Source organism: Choloepus didactylus, chromosome 3, assembly GCF_015220235.1.
Source record: "Choloepus didactylus isolate mChoDid1 chromosome 3, mChoDid1.pri, whole genome shotgun sequence".
NCBI classification, from domain to species: domain Eukaryota; kingdom Metazoa; phylum Chordata; class Mammalia; order Pilosa; family Megalonychidae; genus Choloepus; species Choloepus didactylus.
In genome coordinates, this window is record NC_051309.1 from 153,692,318 (window position 1) to 153,714,308 (window position 21,991).

General features: G+C 39.3%; 1 protein-coding gene across 1 annotated transcript in view; it reads right to left on the bottom strand.

The window, feature by feature from the left end:
• TBC1D9 (TBC1 domain family member 9) overlaps positions 1-21,991 on the bottom strand; it is a 157,958-nt gene that overhangs the window by 2,570 nt on the left and 133,397 nt on the right. Inside the window, exons 14-20 of the mRNA XM_037830710.1 lie at positions 15,051-15,149; positions 14,808-14,876; positions 9,419-9,659; positions 5,186-5,251; positions 4,001-4,087; positions 664-738; positions 468-571 (exon numbers count right to left, since the gene is read on the bottom strand). Of these exons, the coding sequence (XP_037686638.1) occupies positions 468-571; positions 664-738; positions 4,001-4,087; positions 5,186-5,251; positions 9,419-9,659; positions 14,808-14,876; positions 15,051-15,149 (741 nt within the window). The remainder of the gene's footprint in view (positions 1-467; positions 572-663; positions 739-4,000; positions 4,088-5,185; positions 5,252-9,418; positions 9,660-14,807; positions 14,877-15,050; positions 15,150-21,991) is intronic.

Below are 21,991 nucleotides of genomic sequence, written 5' to 3' on the forward strand. Positions count from 1 at the left end.
GCTGTCTTCCACCCTCATCTATGATTACTTACCTGTTCCTCTGTTATGAAACTAAGCACATTCTATCCTGTGTTGTAATTATTTATATTGTTTTTCTCACTCATTACATGTCAGCTCTTTAAGGAAAAATATGTCCGACATCTTTATAACACAGCACAGCAATTTGAAAATAACATGGGCTTGCCTATTGAGTTTTTGTGTCTCTTTAATGTCTTGGGATGACAGGTGTGTACTTGCAAAATGGAATGTTTCTTGGTTCACATTTTGTCTGAGTAGGTCATTTTCTCACAACCAAGCATAGTTTTGATGCAAAAAAAAAAAAAATGCACAAAATAGTATCAAACCGATACTAATTAAGCACCCCAAGTTACCATTATATTTGAGGGGTACTTAGTCTTTGTTTCTCTGTGGCTGGAAAACAGAGCTTCAAGGTTTGCAATGAATGAAATAAACTATAAAGCCCTTACCTGATTCAATTTGGGTAAATCCTTTGCATTCTTTGATTTAGGTTTATTTTCTGGAGTCCAGAGTCTCAGGTAGTTACGGTTCTCTTGAGAATTTGTCCTCTTCCCTAAAACCAAAAGGTCAGAAAACACATTCAAAGGTCAAGAGACGAGTGTTGAACCAGCAGCAAGGTAAATATACAGAAGAGAAAATCTGTACCTTTGTCTGGTTTTAGACTCACTGTAACAAAGCCATCATCTGCACTCTGTTTGCTTCTGCTATCCAATCCAACAACTACCAAGAAATATTCAGAAGAAAAATTAGAATGGTTTATAATATACCTATATATTTAGTATTTGTAGTAGAAGGTTGCCAGATTTCTCAGTTAAATTTGAATTTCAGATAAATGATGAGTAATTTTTAGTATATCTTATACAATATATTTAGTTTAAATGTGTCCCAAACATTGCATGGGACATACTTATGCTAAAAAATTATCTGTCATTTATCCCAAATTCCAGTTTAATTAGGTGTCCTGTATTTTATTTGGCAAGACTCCCACAGAATTCTTTTTCACAACTGGGGAATCAGGGTAGAATGAAGAATTAAAGGGATGATGTTGTGGAGTCTTCAGTACTTAAAAAAATTATGGTGCTTGCCCCAGTAAATGTTGATATCCCTCTCCTCTCTGCTATAAATCATCTTTACTTTGCAAATGTGAGACTGATTTTCTGCCAGAGCCTGCAAAAAATCAAGAACTCATTCTTTTAAGGAAATTAAAATCTATGCGGATAAAAGAAAACAAAACAAAATCTTTTGCTAAAACATTATATTCTACGAAATTCCAACAGATTCATAATTTGGCATTTCAAAAATGTGGTTTTCAAGGAACCCACTTATAATTGTTTTCTCTTTTCTTTTTAAAACAGGACATTTACAGGGCACGTAGGACTTCAGATTCCGGCACTTCTTCAGCCATCCAAAAAGGGGCTGGTTTGCCAGATATGTGACCTTTACTGTATTAGGTGTGATATTAATCTCAGTAGGTTTTAAGACAGAATGAGGGCAATGCACTTTATGTCATTGAGAAATTCCTCTCCTCTTAAGGTTGAAAATTTAGTAAACAAGTAAATATTCAAAAATATTTCATGTATGGTAAACCGCTATAGTGGACATTATAAGGCCACTTAAAAACCATGTTTTCAAAGAATTTTTAATGACATGGAAATATGCTCACTGGATTTTAAGTGAAAAAGGGTAGCATTCAATACTGTTTAAACAGTTTGATCCTAGTTATTTTTATATATATATAATTATTCTAATTACATATTTCATGAGTAAAAAAAGGATAGAAAAGAAATATTTCAAGATATTAATAATAGTTATCTCTATGTAGTAAGATTTTAAGGCATCTTTAGCTTATTTAGTATATTTTACATATATTTTAAAAATCTCAACACAAAGCAATATTACTGTTAAGATTAAAAAAGCATTTTTCTAAAAAGTATCTCTCTGAATAAAAAAGCATCTTTCCATGATATTAAATGCTGTTAGTACGTCACTGTTCCTGTACCATTTTTGAAGCAAGTGAATTATTTTGAGATGAGTGTTCACTAAGGAAGAGAAGTCTACCGTTTTTCAGCCACAGTATGATTGCCAATGTAAAGAATATTGTAGGGCAAGCTAAGGCATTGTGTTAAAAGCTTTACTACATTATTTCAATTATTTCATATAGTTTCACCCAATATGACAGCTATCCTCTCAGTTTTCTAAACAAGGAAACTGAAGCTCAGAAATGCAAGGAACCTGCCTGAGGTCACCTAGATAACAATATACAGAGCAGGCATTCTCTCCAATGCTTATAACCTCAACCTCAGCCTGCCAGTAATAGTAAGATTGAGTCTGCCCTACTCCTCTCTACTCAGTCATTTATGTGCTCACAGTTTAAAAGTGGGTCTAAGCAACCAGGGAAGTGAATCTCCCTGGCAACGTGGAATATGGCTCCCGGGGAGGAATGTAGACCCGGCATCATGGGATGGAGAACATCTTCTTGACCAAAAGGGGGATGTGAAAGGAAATGAAATAAGCTTCAGTGGCAGAGAGATTCCAAAACGAGCCAAGAGATCACTCTGGTGGGCACTCTTACGCACACTTTAGACAACCTTTTTTAGGTTCTAAAGAATTGGGGTAGCTGGTGGTGGATACCTGAAACTATTAAACTACAACCCAGAACCCATGAATCTCGAAGACAGTTGTATAAAAATGTAGCTTATGAGGGGTGACAGTGGGATTGGGAATGCCATAAGGACCAAACTCCACTTTGTCTAGTTTATGGATGGATGTGTAGAAAAGTAGGGGAAGGAAACAAACAGACAAAGGTACCCAGTGTTCTTTTTTACTTCAATTGCTCTTTTTCACTCTAATTATTATTCTTGTTATTTTTGTGTGTGTGCTAATGAAGGTGTCAGGGATTGATTTAGGTGATGAATGTACAACTATGTAATGGTACTGTAAACAATCGAAAGTACAATTTGTTTTGTATGACTGCGTGGTATGTGAATATATCTCAATAAAATGATGATAAAAAAAAAAAAAAAGTGGGTCTAAGATGTGCTTATTTGGGGACTGAAGGGTTAAGAGGAAAAGGACCCAGGAGAAGCCCACATTTGCTTTCAGACTTAGGTAAAGTTATAAAGCTGCTCTAATGATGAATTCAAAGGTAAATAATTGACTGCAGAAGCTGAGAGACTTGCTTAGATTCATAAGAGACAAAACAGTACATGATCTAATATATAAATTTAGAGATATTATATACATCTCATTATATATGAGTCAAATCAAGTCTTTGAAGACTTAGCAATCATATAGAGCAAGGTCAGCAAACTTTTTCTGTAAAGGGCCAGAGAGTAAATAATTTAGGCTTGTGGGCCACATAGTCTCTGCACCAATTACTCAAGTCTGCTATTGTAGCACAAAAGCAGCCGTGGACAACACATAAACCAATGAGTGTGGCTATGTTCCAATAAAACATTAGGGCACTAAAATTTAGATTTTATAATTTCACATGCCACCAAATATTATTTTACTTTTGTTTTTTATAAAACCATTTAAAAATGTAAGACCCATTCTTAGTTCACAGGAAGTACAAAACCAGTGGTGGGCCGGATTTTACTCATGGGCCGTAGCTTGCCAATCCCTGACATGAGAACAAAGGCAGACAGGAGAGAATGCTCTCTGATAAATTCCAGTCCTGATTCTAGATAGCAGTATAACAACAGGATGATGTCCTTAATGAGCAGCCCTTGCAGGGAGAGGGGGCAAAGTATCTTAGACATGGTTTTTCTAAGTAGACAGGACACAATGAACATGGAGCCGACAGTGGAGACCTTCTCCCCAGTGGCTGCCCAACCTCAGACACCTGAAAGGAAAGTAACATATCAGGCAACTGTAATCACATACTTCTTTGATTGACTATCTTTGGAGGCGAGCGTTTTTCTAATAACAGAGGGCTTTGCAAAAAGGAAATAGAGTGGCCTTGGTGAGAAAAGTCACTTACCATGTGTGCATTCTGGGGTGATATCTTCAAAGAAGTATTGAGTTGCTTCAAAAGCAGAATCTGGCTCATCTTGATCAGAAGATGGCTCTAGGGAAGGGAGAGAAGAGAATTCTTTTTCATATTGGCAAGGTCATGACTCAATGAAAGTGTGCTTTAATTATTAAAGAATAAAATGAGAGGATACTATCAGAGGATATGACAGGATGAGAAGGATGAGAGGCTAAAGTTACAAATGTGGGGCAGGGCACACAATTGGGAGTCTTGTATGTCTACTGCTCGAAAACCTTAAGGGCAGGGGATTACTCCAATTCCAACCAAACCTTCCTTTTTAACAACCCCACAAGAGAGTTTCTCTTTAAGTTTTCCTTTCTCTGGAGAATTTTCCAAATCCTGTGGAATAATGTTTCACAAGTCAAATTTTAGGAAATAGTAAGCTATAAAGATAATAATTCCTATAGTGGGTTGAATTGTGTCTCCTAAAATGATGTGTTCAAGTCCTAATCCCTGGTTTCTGTTACTGTGACCTTATTTGGAGGTAAAGCCTTTATAAATGTAGTGATGACAAGGTCATACTGGATTAGGGTGAGCCCTAAATCCAATGATTGGTGTCTTTATGAGAAAGGAGAGGGATATTTGGATACAGAGACCCAGAAAGGAGAGGCAGAGTTTGCAGTGATGCATCTACAAGCCAAGCAACACCAAGGATTGCCGGCAGTCACCGGAAGCGAGGAAAGAGGCGGGGAACAGATTCTCCCACAGAGCCTGCAAATGGGACCAACCCTGCTGACACCCTGATTTCAGATGTCTAGCCCCCAGGACTGTGAAATAATAAATTTCTGTTTTTCAAAGCCACCACTTGTTCCTGTCAGTGGTAAAGCTGCTTCCCCTAGACTCAGAAGCGCAGCGTCTCCTATAATTTTATCTCTCACATTCTAGTGTCCATGTGCTACCACGGACAGATGTCTGTGCTTTTCTATTACCACAATTCATACCTCAGACAGGCAAATCACCAAAAATCAAGCACATGCTGATTCACAGAAATTATGTAAGTAGTCATTATTCAGTCTCAGTGACCCATTTTTGGTATTGTAAGTTAAAAAGGGGCAAAAAGTTTAGTCCAAAAAGAGACATTTCGTGTCAGCTCATGGCTACCAGTGGAAGTAGTACTCTGTGTAGCTCACTTACCAGGCAAGACGTGCATTTTGTACAGGAGTTTAAGCTTCTCTGTGAGGTCCCCATGGCATGCAGCACCTAGACATCATGTAAGAACCAAAATGAAATGCTCTGTGTGCCCTGAAAAGTTAGCGTTTTACAAATTGAAACCAGGACATTTTGTGACAGAAGGTCTCACCAGGAAATGTTTGGGTGAAGAGCCCAGGATCTAGAGCCGGGATGTCTGATTTTAAATCCTTTGTATTTACTCACTATGTGCCCACAGGTGAGTAAACCTCTGTGCACCTCAGTTTCCCCTCTATAAGGTGCAATGATAAAAGAACATTCTACCAGTGGTCTTGACATCAAGGTCCCACAAAATGCCTAACTGGAAACTAAATTGGTTAATATGTATAAAATACTTTGAATAGTGGCTGGCACATAGTAAACTACTGTTATCAATGAAAAGGTTATGTGTTTGGGCCCCAACACCCTAAATAATTATTAGAGTTCAAAAATAATGTCAATGTATGTTGCAAAACATTATTACTCATTTTAGAAAGCCTTATTAGTTGCTTTTATGTCCTGCTAAATGTTCCCGCATTTTAATTTAGTTTATTGTAACATATCTGCCATTATAAACTTCACCCCCCCCAATACTGTTACTTTTTCCTTTAAAGTCCATATTTATTTTAGGAATCAGAAAATCCTTGGTAATGATCTATTCTAACAGCACCTAGTTAAAGAATAATGAGATTCGCAATTTGCAGAAAGGAGAAGAATCACAGAATCTGGGTTAGAAGGGACATCAGGGGTTATATTGACCAACCTTCCACTTAAGGAGAAATCTCTTCTAACACACTGTTGTAAGATAGGAATCTCACAACTGCTTAAACGTTCATTCTCAAAGACAAGAATCTCACTACAACCACAGGCATTTCAGCACACCAATGCACTTGCTAAGTGTCAAAAGTTTAACTTTTATTGTAGTCTAGGGGCCCTTAACCTGCAGTTTTAACTTCCTAAAATCTGTGAACCCCATAAGACATCAAATTTTGTGTATATGTGCCTATGTCATTTTTTGGGAAGAAAAGGTCCACAATCTTTACCAGATTTTCGAAGGAGTCCATGACTCCACAAGGTTTAAAACTATTATTCTACTCTTCAGAGCCAAACAGAATAAATCTATTGCTTATTCCACACAACAGTCTTTTAGATATTTAAAGACAGCAGCCCTATTCCTCTCAAGGCAATTTTATCTTTCCCAGGGTATATATCGCCAAGATTTTCAACTTTCTCATATGACATGTTTTGTATATCCCTTCGCCATTCTGATCCACCTCCACCTTATCTGTTAATTTGTCAATCAATATTTCTCTAGACAGAGTTCCAGAAGCTTCTTGGGAACTTCAGGGAAGAGTGGAACTGTTCGTGACATTTCCACTAATCTAGCCTAAATTTGCATTCAACTTTTATACTCTTTCACTCTGGAGGTTCATATTGACCACAGGATTAATTAAACTCCCAGATTTCGGCACTTGACTAATACTAATCTTGAAAACGATGGTTATTTTTTATTAACCACTCTATGTTAAGCCCTATGCAAACTACTTTGCATGCATTATTTCATTTACTTCTCAGAATAACTCTAAGATGGGCACGATTATTAACCTCATTTTACAGTGAGAAAAGGCAGGCTTATCAATGTTAAGTAATTTGTTCAAGATCATAAGCTGGTAAGTGGCAGGTCCAGGATTTGAACTCAGTTTTGTCTGACCATAGATTCCATGCTTGAAACCACTACACTAAATGCAGATTTCCTGTCTAGTTCTTCTACAATTACTTCTTAAATTTAGGACTTCTGATTTATCCCTATACATTTTTTTTGCCAATCATTTTCTCTTATCAAGAAAATTTTTAATCTTGTTTTTGTTATGCAACATATCAGCAGTCTCTTTCAACTTTGAGTAACCTTCTCTACCTTCACGGTTTAAGTTGCTGACAAGAGTCCAGTAGAGGGGGTTGAACAGCAATTGTAGTGAAAATCGTAACACTTTTTGAACCAAGCACTATTCTAGAAACTTTACTTGAATGATCTCGTTTATCCCTGAGAAGAACCCTATTTTACAAATTAGGTTAAACTCAGGTCCAAGGTGGTAGTGACCTCTCTCTTAGCTGAACTTGATTAAATAACCATCATATTTTGGGTAGAATTGAGCAAACAGGCAATCACCAACTTCCATACACTTCCACCTTTTCCACTTATAATGAATTATTGGTCAAATGAGTGGCTGCAATCATGACACACTCTGAGTTCAGAGACTCCACCTTTTAGCAGTACTATTGAAAAAGGAAACCTCTCATTTCTAAGTTCATATAGACCACTTACTAAATAATCTCTAGAGAGACCTATCTGGGGATTAATATTAAAATCACCAGTACATCCTTTCAGGATTCATTTAAAAAAATTAGGACAGTATTTCTTATTTCTGGTCTCCTTGCATTTCTCCATAGCTATAATAGATCAATATGACTGACAGCACTTCTGCAGCCACACCTGATGGTTCTCCCAGTAAACTGAGGTGTTGTTTTCCATGCTAGAGAACTCAACAGCACTTTTAAAGGCCTAAGTACTCATTTTTCAGTGTTTGCACCAGCTTGAATTTCAAATCCTTTTCTCCTTTCTTAAAGATTTTGGAGAATGATCTCCATGATGGAGTTGAATGGATTTAAGCAAATTTAATATCTATATTTATTTCTGAACACTTTCTACATGCAAGATCTAGCTCTTTTTCCTTATCCTTGTCCAAAGTTAATCCTTATAATCCTTTTTTGATATCAGTAACTATCTTGGTGATGGATGAGATTAGGATAAGGTCAAAGGGGTCTTTAGCCTTGTCTGTACTGTTTAACTTTTTTAATGAGGAGAATGTATTTATGTATAACTGTTTAGGTAAAACTTTATATTTCCTCCATAAAAATCCCCTTCGGCTGTCCTCAGCATGAAATAGTAAGAAAAAGATGAGGTTTTGAGATGGACAGCCCTCTAGTTGAATCCTGGGCCTAGCATATACTAACTGTGCCTTTCACTTCAGTTCAGTGACAGATATATATTGACCAGCTAAGAATTAATCTTCCAGCCAGTTACTTAGCCTTTCTGAGCTTCCATTTCTTTAGCTTTAAATAGGAATAATAATAGCTTCCAGGTTGCCTGAATTCAAATCCTAGCTCTAGCTCTAGCTCTTTGTAGTTGTGTGCTTTTAGGAAAGTTAAATTCATTTAAAGCATGAGGGCAGCGCCCAGCTCAGAGAACATGCTGCATGTGTTAGCTATCGTGATTATTATTACCTCAAAGCGTTGTTGTTTGGGTTAAATGATATAATACAAGTTCTGAAACATCTAGAACCATGCCTGTATTCAACAACTGCTAGTCCTCCACCCTCTCCCCCTTTAAAGCATATATATCAGCCCTTTATAGAATACATTATTTTACCTAGAAGAAGGTCACCTACACACACACACACACACACACACACACACACACACACGTATCCACACACTTTTTAAAACCATTCTCTTCTTCTGAGTTTTCAGCCATGCAGACATTATTCTTACAGGTTTAGGTTACTCTTTGGATTCATTATGGGCTCCATCTCTCACCCTTCATCTTTCCTTGGACATGACCCCAGTAGTGCAGTTAAAATTCAAAAAACTCCCCTTCTTCTCTCATTCTGCCAGCTCTACATAATCCTGTTAAATCCACAACTTTACATTTCTTGGGCCAAACTCTATTACTACCATGTAACTTTTTGTTATATTATAATGAAACAAGAGTCCAATAAGACTATAAGATGAGAAATAGGTCAGACAGTGAGTCTGGAGGGTTTATAAAGAAAAGGTAATTCACCCAAACATTTTTTTTGTCTCTTGTAAAGTTATCGTCGTCTGTGATTTCAGTGTTTATTTTAAACTGGCATTTTACTGTCTTGCATATTCTCTGATAATGTATTTTTAACTAGTGTTAAGGCCGAGCTAGTGTGGAAGCCAATGATTTATCCATATAATATAGCCATTAACTAAAAACAAATTTTATAATCAGTTTGCAAGCCTTACATGTGGTTCTCTGCCTCTAAGCCCAAGCTTTTGAGGTAGAGCAGCGCTGAGGCCCTGGGGGCGGCATGGGGGACCACTGGGGTTACCACACCTTCAACTCCCACCCCCCCAACTCATGCAGTGTTAATAATAATCATAATAACACGTCCTTACTTAGCCCCGAGACGAACTCTCGGAAGTTAATCAGAGTGTCTCCGTTTTCATCTAATAACTGGAATAAGCGGGAGGCCAGCACGTCAGAGTGAGTCCCACAGGCCCAGGGAAAGAGGAGAGCAAACATCCCCTTGAACTGCTCAAAGTCGATGCGGTACTGTTCCAGGTAAGGCAGGCTGGGGTCGTGGCGGTCCGGCGCATTGCTGCTCCCGCCCCAGTAGCAGCTGGTTAGATGTTCCGCCTGAGAAACCAAACACCAGACGATTACTGGGGACTCTACCTTGCAGCAAATACCGAGGAGAAAAGGCTTTAAGGTCTACCCGTGTGCTTCCCCCGAGGCGGAGCTCTGGTCTCGCGGCCACCTCCGTCTTCAACTTGTTTTGCACATACCTCAGCTGGACCCCTCCACCAGCCTCATGCCAAACACTTCTGACACTTCTGCAGTTTACACTTGACATAAAGAATCCAGTTCAATTACTGGAGGCAGGTGTAGAAGGAAAAACCTCTCCCACATCCTGCACTTTTCCTACCCTTTACACACATGCTCAAAACCACTGGAAAAATTTCCCATGAAGAGAAACAATTTTTTTTTCTTTTTCTTTTTTTTTTTTTTTTTTTACTTAAAGGAAATAAATAGAATGTTAACCTGAAAGAGATCTGGAATGTAGGTAATGTGACCACTTTATTTTCTAGGGCAGGATGGTGAAATCCAGAGGTTAAGTAGTGTACACAAGATCTCCCAAACAGTCCAAGCAGAATCGTGATGAGATTCTGGGCTTCCTAGTTCCCTGTTCTATGTCCTGTTCTATGTCCTGTCTACTTTCCATGGTCACCCAAATCACATAAATTCTATCATTTTGTATTTATTCAATGAATAAACATGTGGTCTTCCTATTTCACATATCTGCATATAGCTCTAGAGAAATCATGAGTAGGAACCACGAGGGTGAGGAGAATAGAGACTGGAGCCAGCAAAGAGCTTCCTGTTTCTGTTCTTGGAAACAATGTGGCCTCTTTATTCATGAGGTCATACTGCCTCTGACAGAAGTATATGGTCACCCTGTAATAAAGCATGTAATGGTAGAAAGGTCTGGAAGGGCACCCACACCCATGCATTTACAGTTTGCTCTGGGGGGAAAGTGGGGGAGACAGGAGGTGCATGAAAAGGAGGACTTTTTAAACTTTATTTCCAACTTTAATAAGTATGTATAAATATTGCAATAGAAAGAAAAGCACTTTCAAAATAGATCTTTGCCCCTTGCCTAGGGGTTCTGTAGAAGGGGGCGTCAGTTGTGAGTGTGTAGTCCTTCAATTTGCCCTCACTTAGAAATGGAGCAAAGATAACCAATGTCTTTATTGCATGTGTTTACTTGGAATTGGAGCTAAGAACCTAAAGATGAGAGGAGTGAGAGTAGGGAATTGAGGGGAAAGGTGAGATGGAAAGCAGAACTGAAGTCAGGTTTTCTGTGATACAGCCTTGGAAGAATGAAGGAAGCTGCATCAAGGTTCACCAGGCCGTGGCCTGCCCTCCTGGCTGCAGGGCTGGGTGGTGGTGACGTCAGGTTGCAGGGAGGCTGATGCTGACGCAGATGCTGGGTGGAGTTGTACTCTGGCACGGAATTATGGTGAGCAGAGCCCAGCAACGCACTGTGGGCCGGAAGCTGTTGGTGACACATTCCCGGGAGGGATCTCCTTTGCCTGAACTGTCTGTCAGTCGGTAAAGGTTACACAAAGGATCTCTTCCTAGCCAAGCACCTGAGTTACTCTGGAGCCAGGCCTGAGCATGAGTGAAAGCATTATCGCCACTATCATGAAAAGATAAGCCATGAAGACCAGCTCCCTTGTTCTCCAAGAGATCCCAGATCCCATCACTCTCAGTCCAGAGTTCGAAACAGAAAGACCAGTTTGGAAAGTGTAAGAGAAATCAGGGCAAAGGAGCCCTGAAGCACATTTCCTCCCAAATCTGCCTCAGGGTGGCGGCCTTTCATCTTTCTTCCCCAGGTTTGACCCCATAGCCCAAGTGTAAGCTGCTTGCAAGAAGGACTGCATCTTTCCTTTGTATGTACAATGAAATACCCAGAAATTGGGATTTTTTAAGGACTAAAGAGTCTGGCAGGATACCTGACACATAGTAATAACTCAATAAATGCTTGTTAAAATTAAAGTGTCCAAAAGGTTTCCAGAAGTCATCTATAACCGAAGTTTTTATCTTGGGTTCCATAGTACCAGGAGACACCTTCTCATTCCTGACATCAACCAATGGTCTTGGGTTCTTTCTTGGGGTGATTGTCAGACTTGGCAATTCATCTTTAGGGCTGGTTTTCTGGGTGTAGGATTGCGGCCGCGGTTACTGCTTCTGGGGGGGAGTGGCGGCCGGTAGCTGAGCCCTCAGCTCTCGGGGCTGCTTAAAGGGTACCGGCGGCGGGGGCTCTTTCCCGGAGGCGAGGGCGAGGCGGAGGACTTGGCCAGGTCCTCGGCGGGAGGCGTACAAGGTGTGGAGGGCGGCGATAAGGACAAGACACTCTTCATCCAGTAGGAGTATGCGCCAAAGAGGCTTTATTTAGGGGTGATTACAGGTTATATAGGCTGGTAAGAAGGGCAGGACTGGAAAGGAGGTGAAGTAGCCTTAAATGGCAATACTGAAGGGAGAGGGGCTAGGATTGGTTCTGAGAGGACGCAGGAGCCGTTGCAGCGGGCGGGAGTTGTTCTGGCCACGGTGCATGCGCGCTGGCGGTGGCAGGAGTTGCCTTGGCACAGGGGAGTGTGCGGGCAAGATAAGGAAGTGGGGAAAGGGCGGTTGGGAGAAAGGCGGTTCCCTCCGGCAAGCCTCCCCTGCCAGTGGCATTTTGGGTGAGGAAAAGGGAGCTGCCTTGACCTCGCTCCCCAGGCTCGGGGGGGCTGCAGAGGGCACTAAACGCCCGTACCCACTACCCTCCCCAGGGGGTGATATCAGGTCCCCTGGCCCAGGCCTGGTAAGCCGAGGTACAAGCTCAGTCACCCGCATAGGATAAGCTTGCTTTCTTAAGATATTCTCAGGTATAAATGGCACGCCAAGTACCTGAAGATGCACAGACCAGAAAATACAGCTGTGCCCAGGTAAGACACGGCTGCAGCCATCTCTGCATCTGGTACTTCTGCACAACCAGCCCCAGTCCTCCTTCTTCTGGTGTCCCCAAAGTCTGTGCCATCTTTCTACTGTCATAGCCCTTTGCGTGATCTTGCTGCCTTTAACTGCTCCTGCTTCTGTTTAGTTATCCCGGAATCCTGGCCCTTCTTCTCCCACCAGCCCTGGGAAACAGACTTCTGGTCCTCCGTAGTCTTTAAAAACCTAAGGTTCTTCTGATCAACAACAACAAAAAACTCCAATGAGATACAACTTCACACCCACTAGGATGGCTATTATTTTTTTAAAAAATTGGAAGTAAAAAGTGTTGGTGAGGATACGGAGAAATAGGAACCCTCGTACGTTGTTGGCGGGAACATAAAGTGATGTGGCCACTGTGGAACACAGTTTGTTGGTTTCTCAAAAAGTTAACAAAGAATTACCATGTGACCTGGTTACCTGGCAATTCCACTCCTAGATATATACCAAAACAAAGAACAACAACAAAATCCTGAGGTTGTTTGGATCTCAGTCAGATCATTGTATTTTTCCTTTATGAACCAAAGAGAGACCCCTTCCTTATGGCTAATCAATTACATTGAGCAGTTAGTGGCAGGGGCTTACATATATGAGTTAATGACAGGATAACACTAAAAGATTTCCTGTCAAGTGCCAGATGGAGGCTGGTGGGGTCACTGTTGTTCACCATTGGCAATGCAGCTGCTGCAACAAACTCGTCACAACTAGCCGTGAAGACTCAACTGCCGCAAACTCTCTGGGCCTTAGTTCTTCAATGGACATATGCAGGGGCTGAATTACACTGACAACTGATCACCAACTTAACTATGTATTCAACAAACAGGTTTAATAATAATAATGTGGTGTCCTCCAGGAGCTCACAGGAGAGTGGGAATGTTAGCAAGTTCATTCCTGTTCCAGTTTGCTAATGCTGCTGTTTTGCAAAACACCAGAAATGGATTGGCTTTTATAAAGGGGGTTTATTTGGTTATAAAGTTACAGTCTTAAGGCCATAAAGTGTCCAAGGTAAGACATCAACAATCAGGTACCTTCACTGGAGAAAGGCTATTGGCATCCAGAAAACCTCTGTTAGCTTGGAAGGCACATGGTTGGCATCCGCTTGCTCCCAGGTTGTTTCAAAATATTGTTCTCCAAAATGTCAGTGTCAGCTTCCAATGGCTGTCTTCAAAATGTGTCTCTCAGCTGCAGCTAGCAGTGAGTTCCTTCTGTCTGAGCTTTTATAGGGCTCCAGTGAGCTAATCAAGACCCACGCTGAATGGGCGGGGCCATGCCTCCATCAATATTATCTAATCAGAGTTATCACCTACAGTTGAGTGGGTCACATCTCCATGGAAACAACCTAATCCAAAGATTCCAACATAATCAACACTAATACATCTACCCCTACAAGATTGCATTAAAGAATATGGCTTTTCCTGGGGGACATAATATATACAAACTGGCACAACTCCTTAGCTCACATGTTCTCTGATTGTAAGGTCTATTAGTGCTTAAATAAGGTTGTTATATTTATGCCTTTATGCAATATGCTATCTTTGCAGTGCTCAAAACAGCAAAACTTAGTTCTGGCAGTAAAAAGTACCACATACAGGAAGCCACTCAATTAGAGATCATTATAAAATTGGCACCCGACAAAAAGGCATCTTTTAGTCTCTCTTTCAGTCAATTGCCACATTTTAGCTATGATGTTGATAATGACAGTCATGACACAATATTTTTTCTAGATGAAAAATTGTACATTGCCTTATTTACTACCATAATACTTTCTTATTAAGAATCAAGGTGGGTAAGGGCTAAATTATGAAATGGAAAGCACAGACATTTAACCAATTATGCTTTCCTTAAACATTCCAATAGTCTTATTCTTATTTTAGCTACATATTACCTCTTTTAAAGAGTGCTTTATAGTCTTACAATTTATAATAATTTCAGGCAGAATTTCAACTCGATTGCTATGTTCCAATGAGTATTATAAAGTGATGCCACATTTTCTTAGGTCCAAATAAACAGCTACAAATTATGTGGAGTAAGGAAGAGAAAAAACATTAATTTAAATCAGTTATAAAAATTTGTTTAGTCTTCATATTAACTACTGCAGTTTTGAACTCTCAGTTATATCTTCCTTGTTATGCATATTGAGATGCAGGCTGTCCTTTAGCAATTTAACAGAAAAATCAAGAACTAAGTGAAGTATTAAAGTGACTCTTTTTTTCCCTTGAGTGTACATGAATTAACTTTAAAACTCACCTTGAAAAGAGCATAAAGTTCTTCCAGCTCATCAATGGTAAAGGAAGTTTCTGTCACAATGGTTCGCACCTATGACAATAAACACAAAAGATTTCACAAACTGAAAAAATATCCTATCAGGAATATTCTTGACTTTCTCCTTTTAAATCATTTTCAGCTCTGTCAAGAAGGAATTTATGAGCCCTTAGGAGTGGGAGAAAGGAGGGAGAAAGAAGGCCACATGCTATTTCTCCAGGGACTTACCACATTCCGTTTGGTAGTATCCTCAAGTGTCTGGATCACCTTCAGTCTCTGTTTGAATCTCATCTGCTCAATCAAATCTGCTCGAATAGTTCCAAATTTCTGGAAAGAAGCAATATTGATTGTGGTGGTCTGAAGCTGTATGTACCCCCCAAAAACATGTTCTTAAATTTAATCCATTCCTGTAGGTGTGAATCCATTGACCTTTTGATGAGGTTACTTAAATTAAGGTGTGGCCCACCTCAGTCAGGACGGGGCTTAGTCCTATCACTGGAGTCCTTTATAAGCGAGTGAAATTCAGAAACAGAGAAGTAAGAAGCTGCAATTTGAAGGAACCCAAAGAGAAGGGAGAGACCAGGGGATGCCGCCATGTGCATTGCCACGTAGGAGCCAAGGATCACCAGCAGCTATCCCCAGAATGACAGTCTTAGGGAAGAAAGCACTGCTTTGATGACACTTTGATTTGGATTTTCTTTTAGCCTCAAAATTGTGAGCTAATAAATTCCCATTGTTTAAGCCAATCCATTGCCATTGTATTTTCTTGGTAGTCTAGAAAACTAAAACATTGGTGTTTCTGAAAAATCTGGTGAAACAGACTTCATGATTGCAGAACTGATGGAGACACAATTCTGACACATATGAGAAATGATCTGTCACATGAATTTAATCAATGCATCAAAGCCACTTAATGATCATAAATAATTATGGAAATTCTCATGCATTTCAGCAGTTGAACTAATTTTTGAAAGCCAAATAAGACTTCCTCAAATCAACAGTTCATTGAGAAGATGAGGGGTTAAATAAGCCTATAAAGACAATTGGGGTGGCTGGGTGGGACTATTTTAAAGGAAAAATTTCCTTGGCAAGAGGAAAGGAAGTATCTAAGGCCAAGTATTAGACTAGGAGGGTGGAAGAAATGTTTGTGTGAGGATCCATTCTCCTTATTTCTAGTTCAACAGCACTTGTTCTTCTGGTTCAGAAATCAGTATTGTACATCTCTGCATGGCAGACACTACAGGCTAACTACATTTTCAAATTCCAAAATGTTTAAATCAAGTATAAGTATTTGTTGAACTACATTTCAAAAGCCAAACTAGTCTTCCTATCTGAAGCTAGCAAAAGAATATGTAAGTTTTGGTATCTCTTGGTGACACAGAATTAAAAAAAAAGAAACTCTGCTTAAAGTATGAAGCAACCCATAGAAGCATTGACTTCAATTATTAAATATATTTAAAAGATAAAGGAAAAGTCAATGGACAATATCAAGTGTTGGCAAGGATGTGGAGCAACCAGAACTCTCGTATTCTGCTGGTGGGAATATCAGTTGTTACAACAACTTCGGAAATTTGTCTGGCACTATCTGTCAAATCTGAACAGATTTACACCTGAGACCCACAAATTCTACTCCTAACTATATATCTAAGAGAGAAGTGTATATATTTCGTACCAATAGTCATGTACTAGAATATTCATGGCAACAATATTAATCCAAAGTGAGTAACTACCCAAATGCTCATTAACAGTATAAACAAACAGGATAAATACAAGGTGGTATAGACACACAATGGAATACTACGCAGCAATAAAAATGAACAATATGGATAAATCTCACAATTCTAAAACTGAGAAAAATAAGCCAAGCTGGGCAGACTCTTTGTGATTTACTTTGTCCTTCAAACCTTTCCCTTATACTGTTGGGAAGACAGGGGAGGGTTGAGAACAGATACAGATTTTGAAAAGAAAAAGACCACAAGGGCTGAGCTCAATTAAGCTGAATAGGTTCCTCCTTTCTAAATCCTCCAAAGAGGAATTTAAATAGTTAAATGCCACAATTCTTAAAAAAAAAAAAAAAAAAAAAAAAAAAAAGTCTCTATTTAGGCCATAATAATATCCATGGAATCATCTGAACAAGTCTGCCCATCACAGGGAAATTCACACTGTTTCTGAGATCCACGGTCCATGGTTTATTTATTAACTCGTAAGACTAGATCATCTAAATTATGCTCAAATGCTTAAAATTTTCTTAATTTGTGGGGTGCTTATTCTGCAGGTATAGAGTACAGTGTTCACTACTGCTGGCCAGAGGAATGAGCACCATTCACACCTGCGAGTCCTTTCATCAATCAGAAAATTCTCCAAAATACCTGAAGTACTGAGGAGGCTCTGCCTTGAAAGTGTGAGTCAGGAGTCAGATGGAATGTGAGTCTTTGTACATAAAGTTATGGGGGGCAGATACCAAGAGAGGGAGACGGTTCTCAAGTACAGTTAAAAGAGCATCTTACCCATGTTCTACTCAACCGTCTTCTTTGGCAGTTGTGGTATCTGTCTGTATGAGTGACCGTGTGTGTTGGGTGGGGAGGAGATATTCGGGGGGGAGGGGAAGTGGAGGACAAGGAGGGGTGAGGAGGAAGAAGAGGAGGGACAAGGAAGTGAAGTCAGCATGGGGGCTTTTCTCACTGGAGCTCAGTTTGCTGAACGGGCTGTCCTCTCTCTAGGGTACTCTGATCTTTGCAAAAGCCTCAACTCATCATATTTCTAACCATGGGACACCCCCATATTGCTTTTTCAGAAAGCAAGCCCATATTTTATAACCTAAATTTAGATTTCCCAAGGTACTCATGTCTTTTAAAGCCTTTGCCTAGCACAAATAACCAGAGGAGCAGTTGCCATATAAGGTAAATATGACATTACAGTAACATTTTAGTTGGCTTCAACGTAAAATAACCCATGTGAATTGACAGAACATCAGCTGTCGCTTGAACCTGCTGGTTAAGAGATAAGAAATAATGAGAAGCACATTAGAGGTAGACCTGGGTTTTAAACCCCAGTTCCGACATACTGAGGAAACTTGGCAAGTTACTTAACCTCCCTGAGCTGCCGTTCTTCTGTCTGTAAAAAGGGCATAAAAACTGCGTCTGCATCTGAGGCTTGTGATCATTAAATCTAATAAGGTATGAAAAATCCTAAGGATGATGTTGTTACGGTTGCCTAGAGGTTACTTTAAAAGTTGCTCTAAAGCAGAGACCAAGAACAGGTAGCCAGTAGGCTAGACGGTCCATGGTCGTGTTTTGTTTGGCCCAGGGAATATTTAAAAAAATTTTATTTGAATAAGAACAATTCAAATAAAAATCAAAAGTTCTGGCAAAGTGACGGCTGACCCTGGCAGGCCTGTGTTCTCTGCTCCCTAAGAACCCCTTCCCCATTGTCAGTCCCATGCCCACCTCATGTGCATGCCCCATAGTCATGTAAATTTGTGACTCTGCTCTAGAGCATTTTCTGTAAATACACACCATTTAATGTAAAGTCCAGTCCCTACAAAGGAGACATGCTCTTACATGGCATGGTACAAAGAGCACAGTTTCATAGCTGGATAAAGAGGCAAGTCACAAATTTCACAAACATTTCACAGAAGCTGATGAACTTCAGCTTTCTCATCAGCAAAACAGGGAAAATACTCCCTACCTCTTGGGTTGGTGCAAGAATTTTATGCACCAAGTGTGTAAAACAAGAAGTATGGTAGCTGTTATTAATCCAGTATTGTTGACAAAAAAGGAGGAAGAAGCAGAGGTGGTATCTTTAAATATCTTTAAATCAGGCAAAACCTGCTAATGTCATAACTAAGGTTCCAGTAACAACTGTGATAACTAAATTACAGGTTCACATCCTTTTTTTAAGGGATTAATGAACTTTTAAAATTTAAACTTGAAAATCAAAGCTATGAATTAACAAAAAATGTCATGCCTCAAATGCCCATATCTGTGAGGGACATAAAATGAAAGGCTTACAAAATAATATGCTGTCAGAGATTTCCTTTAAAATACTCTGGGGGTGGGGGTAAAGGGATTGATGAAACAAAGACTGGGAAATGTTGGTAACTGCTGGAACTGGGTGATGGGTTCATGGAAATGCATTATATTATCCTCTTGACTGGTACTGTGCTTGACCATTTCTATAAGTTAAAGAGAATAAAGAATAAAGAAAGACAAAAGTCATACTGGGTGTTGACAATGCATAAGGTGAGTATGATGACTGGAATAGGATAGGCACATGTAAAATCTTTCTCCCCCTTTGTTAGAGCGGTGGTGGGTTTACAGAACAATCCTGCATAAAATACAGGATTCCTACACATCACTCCACCACTAACACCTTGCATTGTCATGGAACATTTGTTATAACTGGTGATAGCACTTTTTATAATTGTACTATTAAGTATATATAGTCCATGGTTAAACTTAGGGTTCACTGTTTATATAGTGTAGTTCCATGGATTTAAAAAAATTTTTTTATTCTGTTACATATATATCTGACATTACCCCCCTTTAATCATATTCAGACATGCATTTCAGTGCTGTTAGTTGTGTTCACAATGTCATGCTGCCATCACCACCATCCATTACCAAGACAATAGGAACCCTGCACATTTTAAGCCTTAACTTCCCATTCCCTGTCCCCACCCCATTCCCTGGTAACCTATATTCTAGATTCTGACTCTATGAGTTTGCATATTCTAATTGTTTCAAATCAGCAAGATATACAATATTTGTCCCTTTGTGCCTGGCTTATTTTACCCAACATGATGTCTTCAAGTTTCATCCATGTTGCAGCATGTATCAGGACTTCCTTCTTTTTTAAAATTTTTAATTTTTTTCCTTTAATGCAATTTTATTGATATATATTCACACCCCATACAATCCATCCAAAGTATATAAGCAATGGCTCACAGTATCAGAATATAGTTGTGCATTCATCACCATGATCAATTTTTGAACATTTTCATTACTTCAGGAAGCCAAAAAAAAAAAAAAAACCAAAAAAAACAAAAACAAAAACAAAAAAAACAAAAACAAAACAAAAGAGAAAGCCCAAACCATCCGGTACCCTTTATTCTCCCCCATCATTGATTCCTAGCATTGGTGCAGTACATTTGTTACTGTTGATGAAAGAATATTAAGATACTACTGTTAACTATAGTCTATAGTTTGCAGTAGGTGCAATTTTTCCCCATATACCATTCTACTATTAACTCTTTTAACAGTTTTGTATATTTGTTCTAGTTCATTGAGGAAATTTTTTATATTTGTACTGTTAATCACAGTCATCATCCACCACAAGATTTACTGACTTACACATTCCCATGCTTTAACCTCTAGCTTTCCTTCTGTCGACATATATGACTCTAAACTTCCCTTATCAACTACACTCACACACACAGTTCAGTGCTGTTAATTATATTCACAATAACGTGCTATCATCACCTCTATCATTTCCACTCACTCAAATTGAACATAGTTTAAAATTCTGCACATCTTAGGCAACTGCTCCCCATTTTCTAGCCTCATTTTATCTCCTGGTAACCTATATCCTAGATACTATGTCCATGAGTTTACAAAGGATAATTAGTTCATATTAGTGAGATCATACAATATTTGTCCTTATTCAACATAACGTCCTCAAGTTTCATTTATGTTGTCTCATGCTTCAGGACTTTGTTCCTTTTTACGGCTGAACAATATTCCATTATATGTGTATATATCACATTCTATGTATCCATTCATTGGTTGAGGGACACTTGGGTTGCTTCCATCTTTTGATAATTGTAAATAATGCCACTATGAACATCAGTATGTAAATATCTGTCTGAGTAACTGCTTTCAATTCTTTTGGATATATGCCTAGGAGTGGGATTGCTGGGTCAAATGGTAATTCTATACTTAACTACCTGAGGAACTGCCACACTGTCTTCCTCAGTGGCTGCACCATTTTACATTCCCACCAACAATGAATGAGTGTTCCTATTTCTCCACATCCTCTCCAACACTTGCTATTTTCCATTTTTTAAATAGTGGCCATTTTAATGGGTGTAGGAGGGTATCTCATTGTGGTTTTTATTTGCATTTCCCTGATGGCTAATGATGTTGAAAATCTTTTCATGTGCTTTCTGGCCATTTGTATATCTTCTTTGGAGAGATGTCTCTTCAAGTCTTTTGCCCATTTTTAAATTGAGTTGTTTTGTCTTTTTTTTGTAAAGTTGAAAGATTTATTTATATATTCTGTATATTAATCCTTTATCGCATATGTGATTTCCAAATATTTTCTCCTATTGTGTAGGTTGTTGTTCTACTTTCATGATAAAGTCCTTTGAGGAACAAAAGTTTTTAATTTTGATGAGGTTTGATTTATCTATTTTTTCTTTTTGTTGCTTGTGCTTTAGGTATAAAGTCTAAGAAACCATTGCTTAACACAAGGTCCTATAGAAGCTTCCCCAAGTTTTCTTCAAGGAGTTTTATGATTCTGGCTCTTTGACACATTTTAAGGTGATTTTGTATATTGTGTGAGGTAGGGGTCCTTGTGCCGGTTTGGATATATTCTGTCCCCCCAGAAAAAGCCATATTCTTTAATGTAATCTTCTGGGGCAGATTGATTAATCTTTTTGATTAGGGTGTGATCTTTTGATTGACTGTTTCTATGGAGATTTGACCCCACCCATTCAGGGTCAGTTTTCATTAGTTTACTGGAGTCCTTTAAAGGGAGCTCTTACAGAGAGCAGAGAAAGGAAAATGCCCCAGGATACGCTAAGCCAGGACACAGACATTAGAAGCTTGGAAGCTGATGGAGTTGCTTGCTGATGCTTTGAGATGCTAGCCCAGAGTTTGCTCTGGAGAAGCTAAGAGAGGAAAAAAATGCCCTGAGAGCAGCTTACAGAGATTTTTGGAGAGACACTTGGGAGCTGACAGAGATGTTCAGATATGCTTGTAGTTGTGGACAGAAGGACGTTTGGAGATGCTAAGCTAAGGACACACAGGAGCTAAGAGAGGAGCTGAAACACAACCTGGGAGAGCAGATGTGAGCCACATGTCTTCCCAGCTGACAGAGGTTTTCTGGACCCCATTGGCCGTTCTTGGGTGAAGGTATCTTATTGTTGATGCCTTAGTTTGGACACTTTC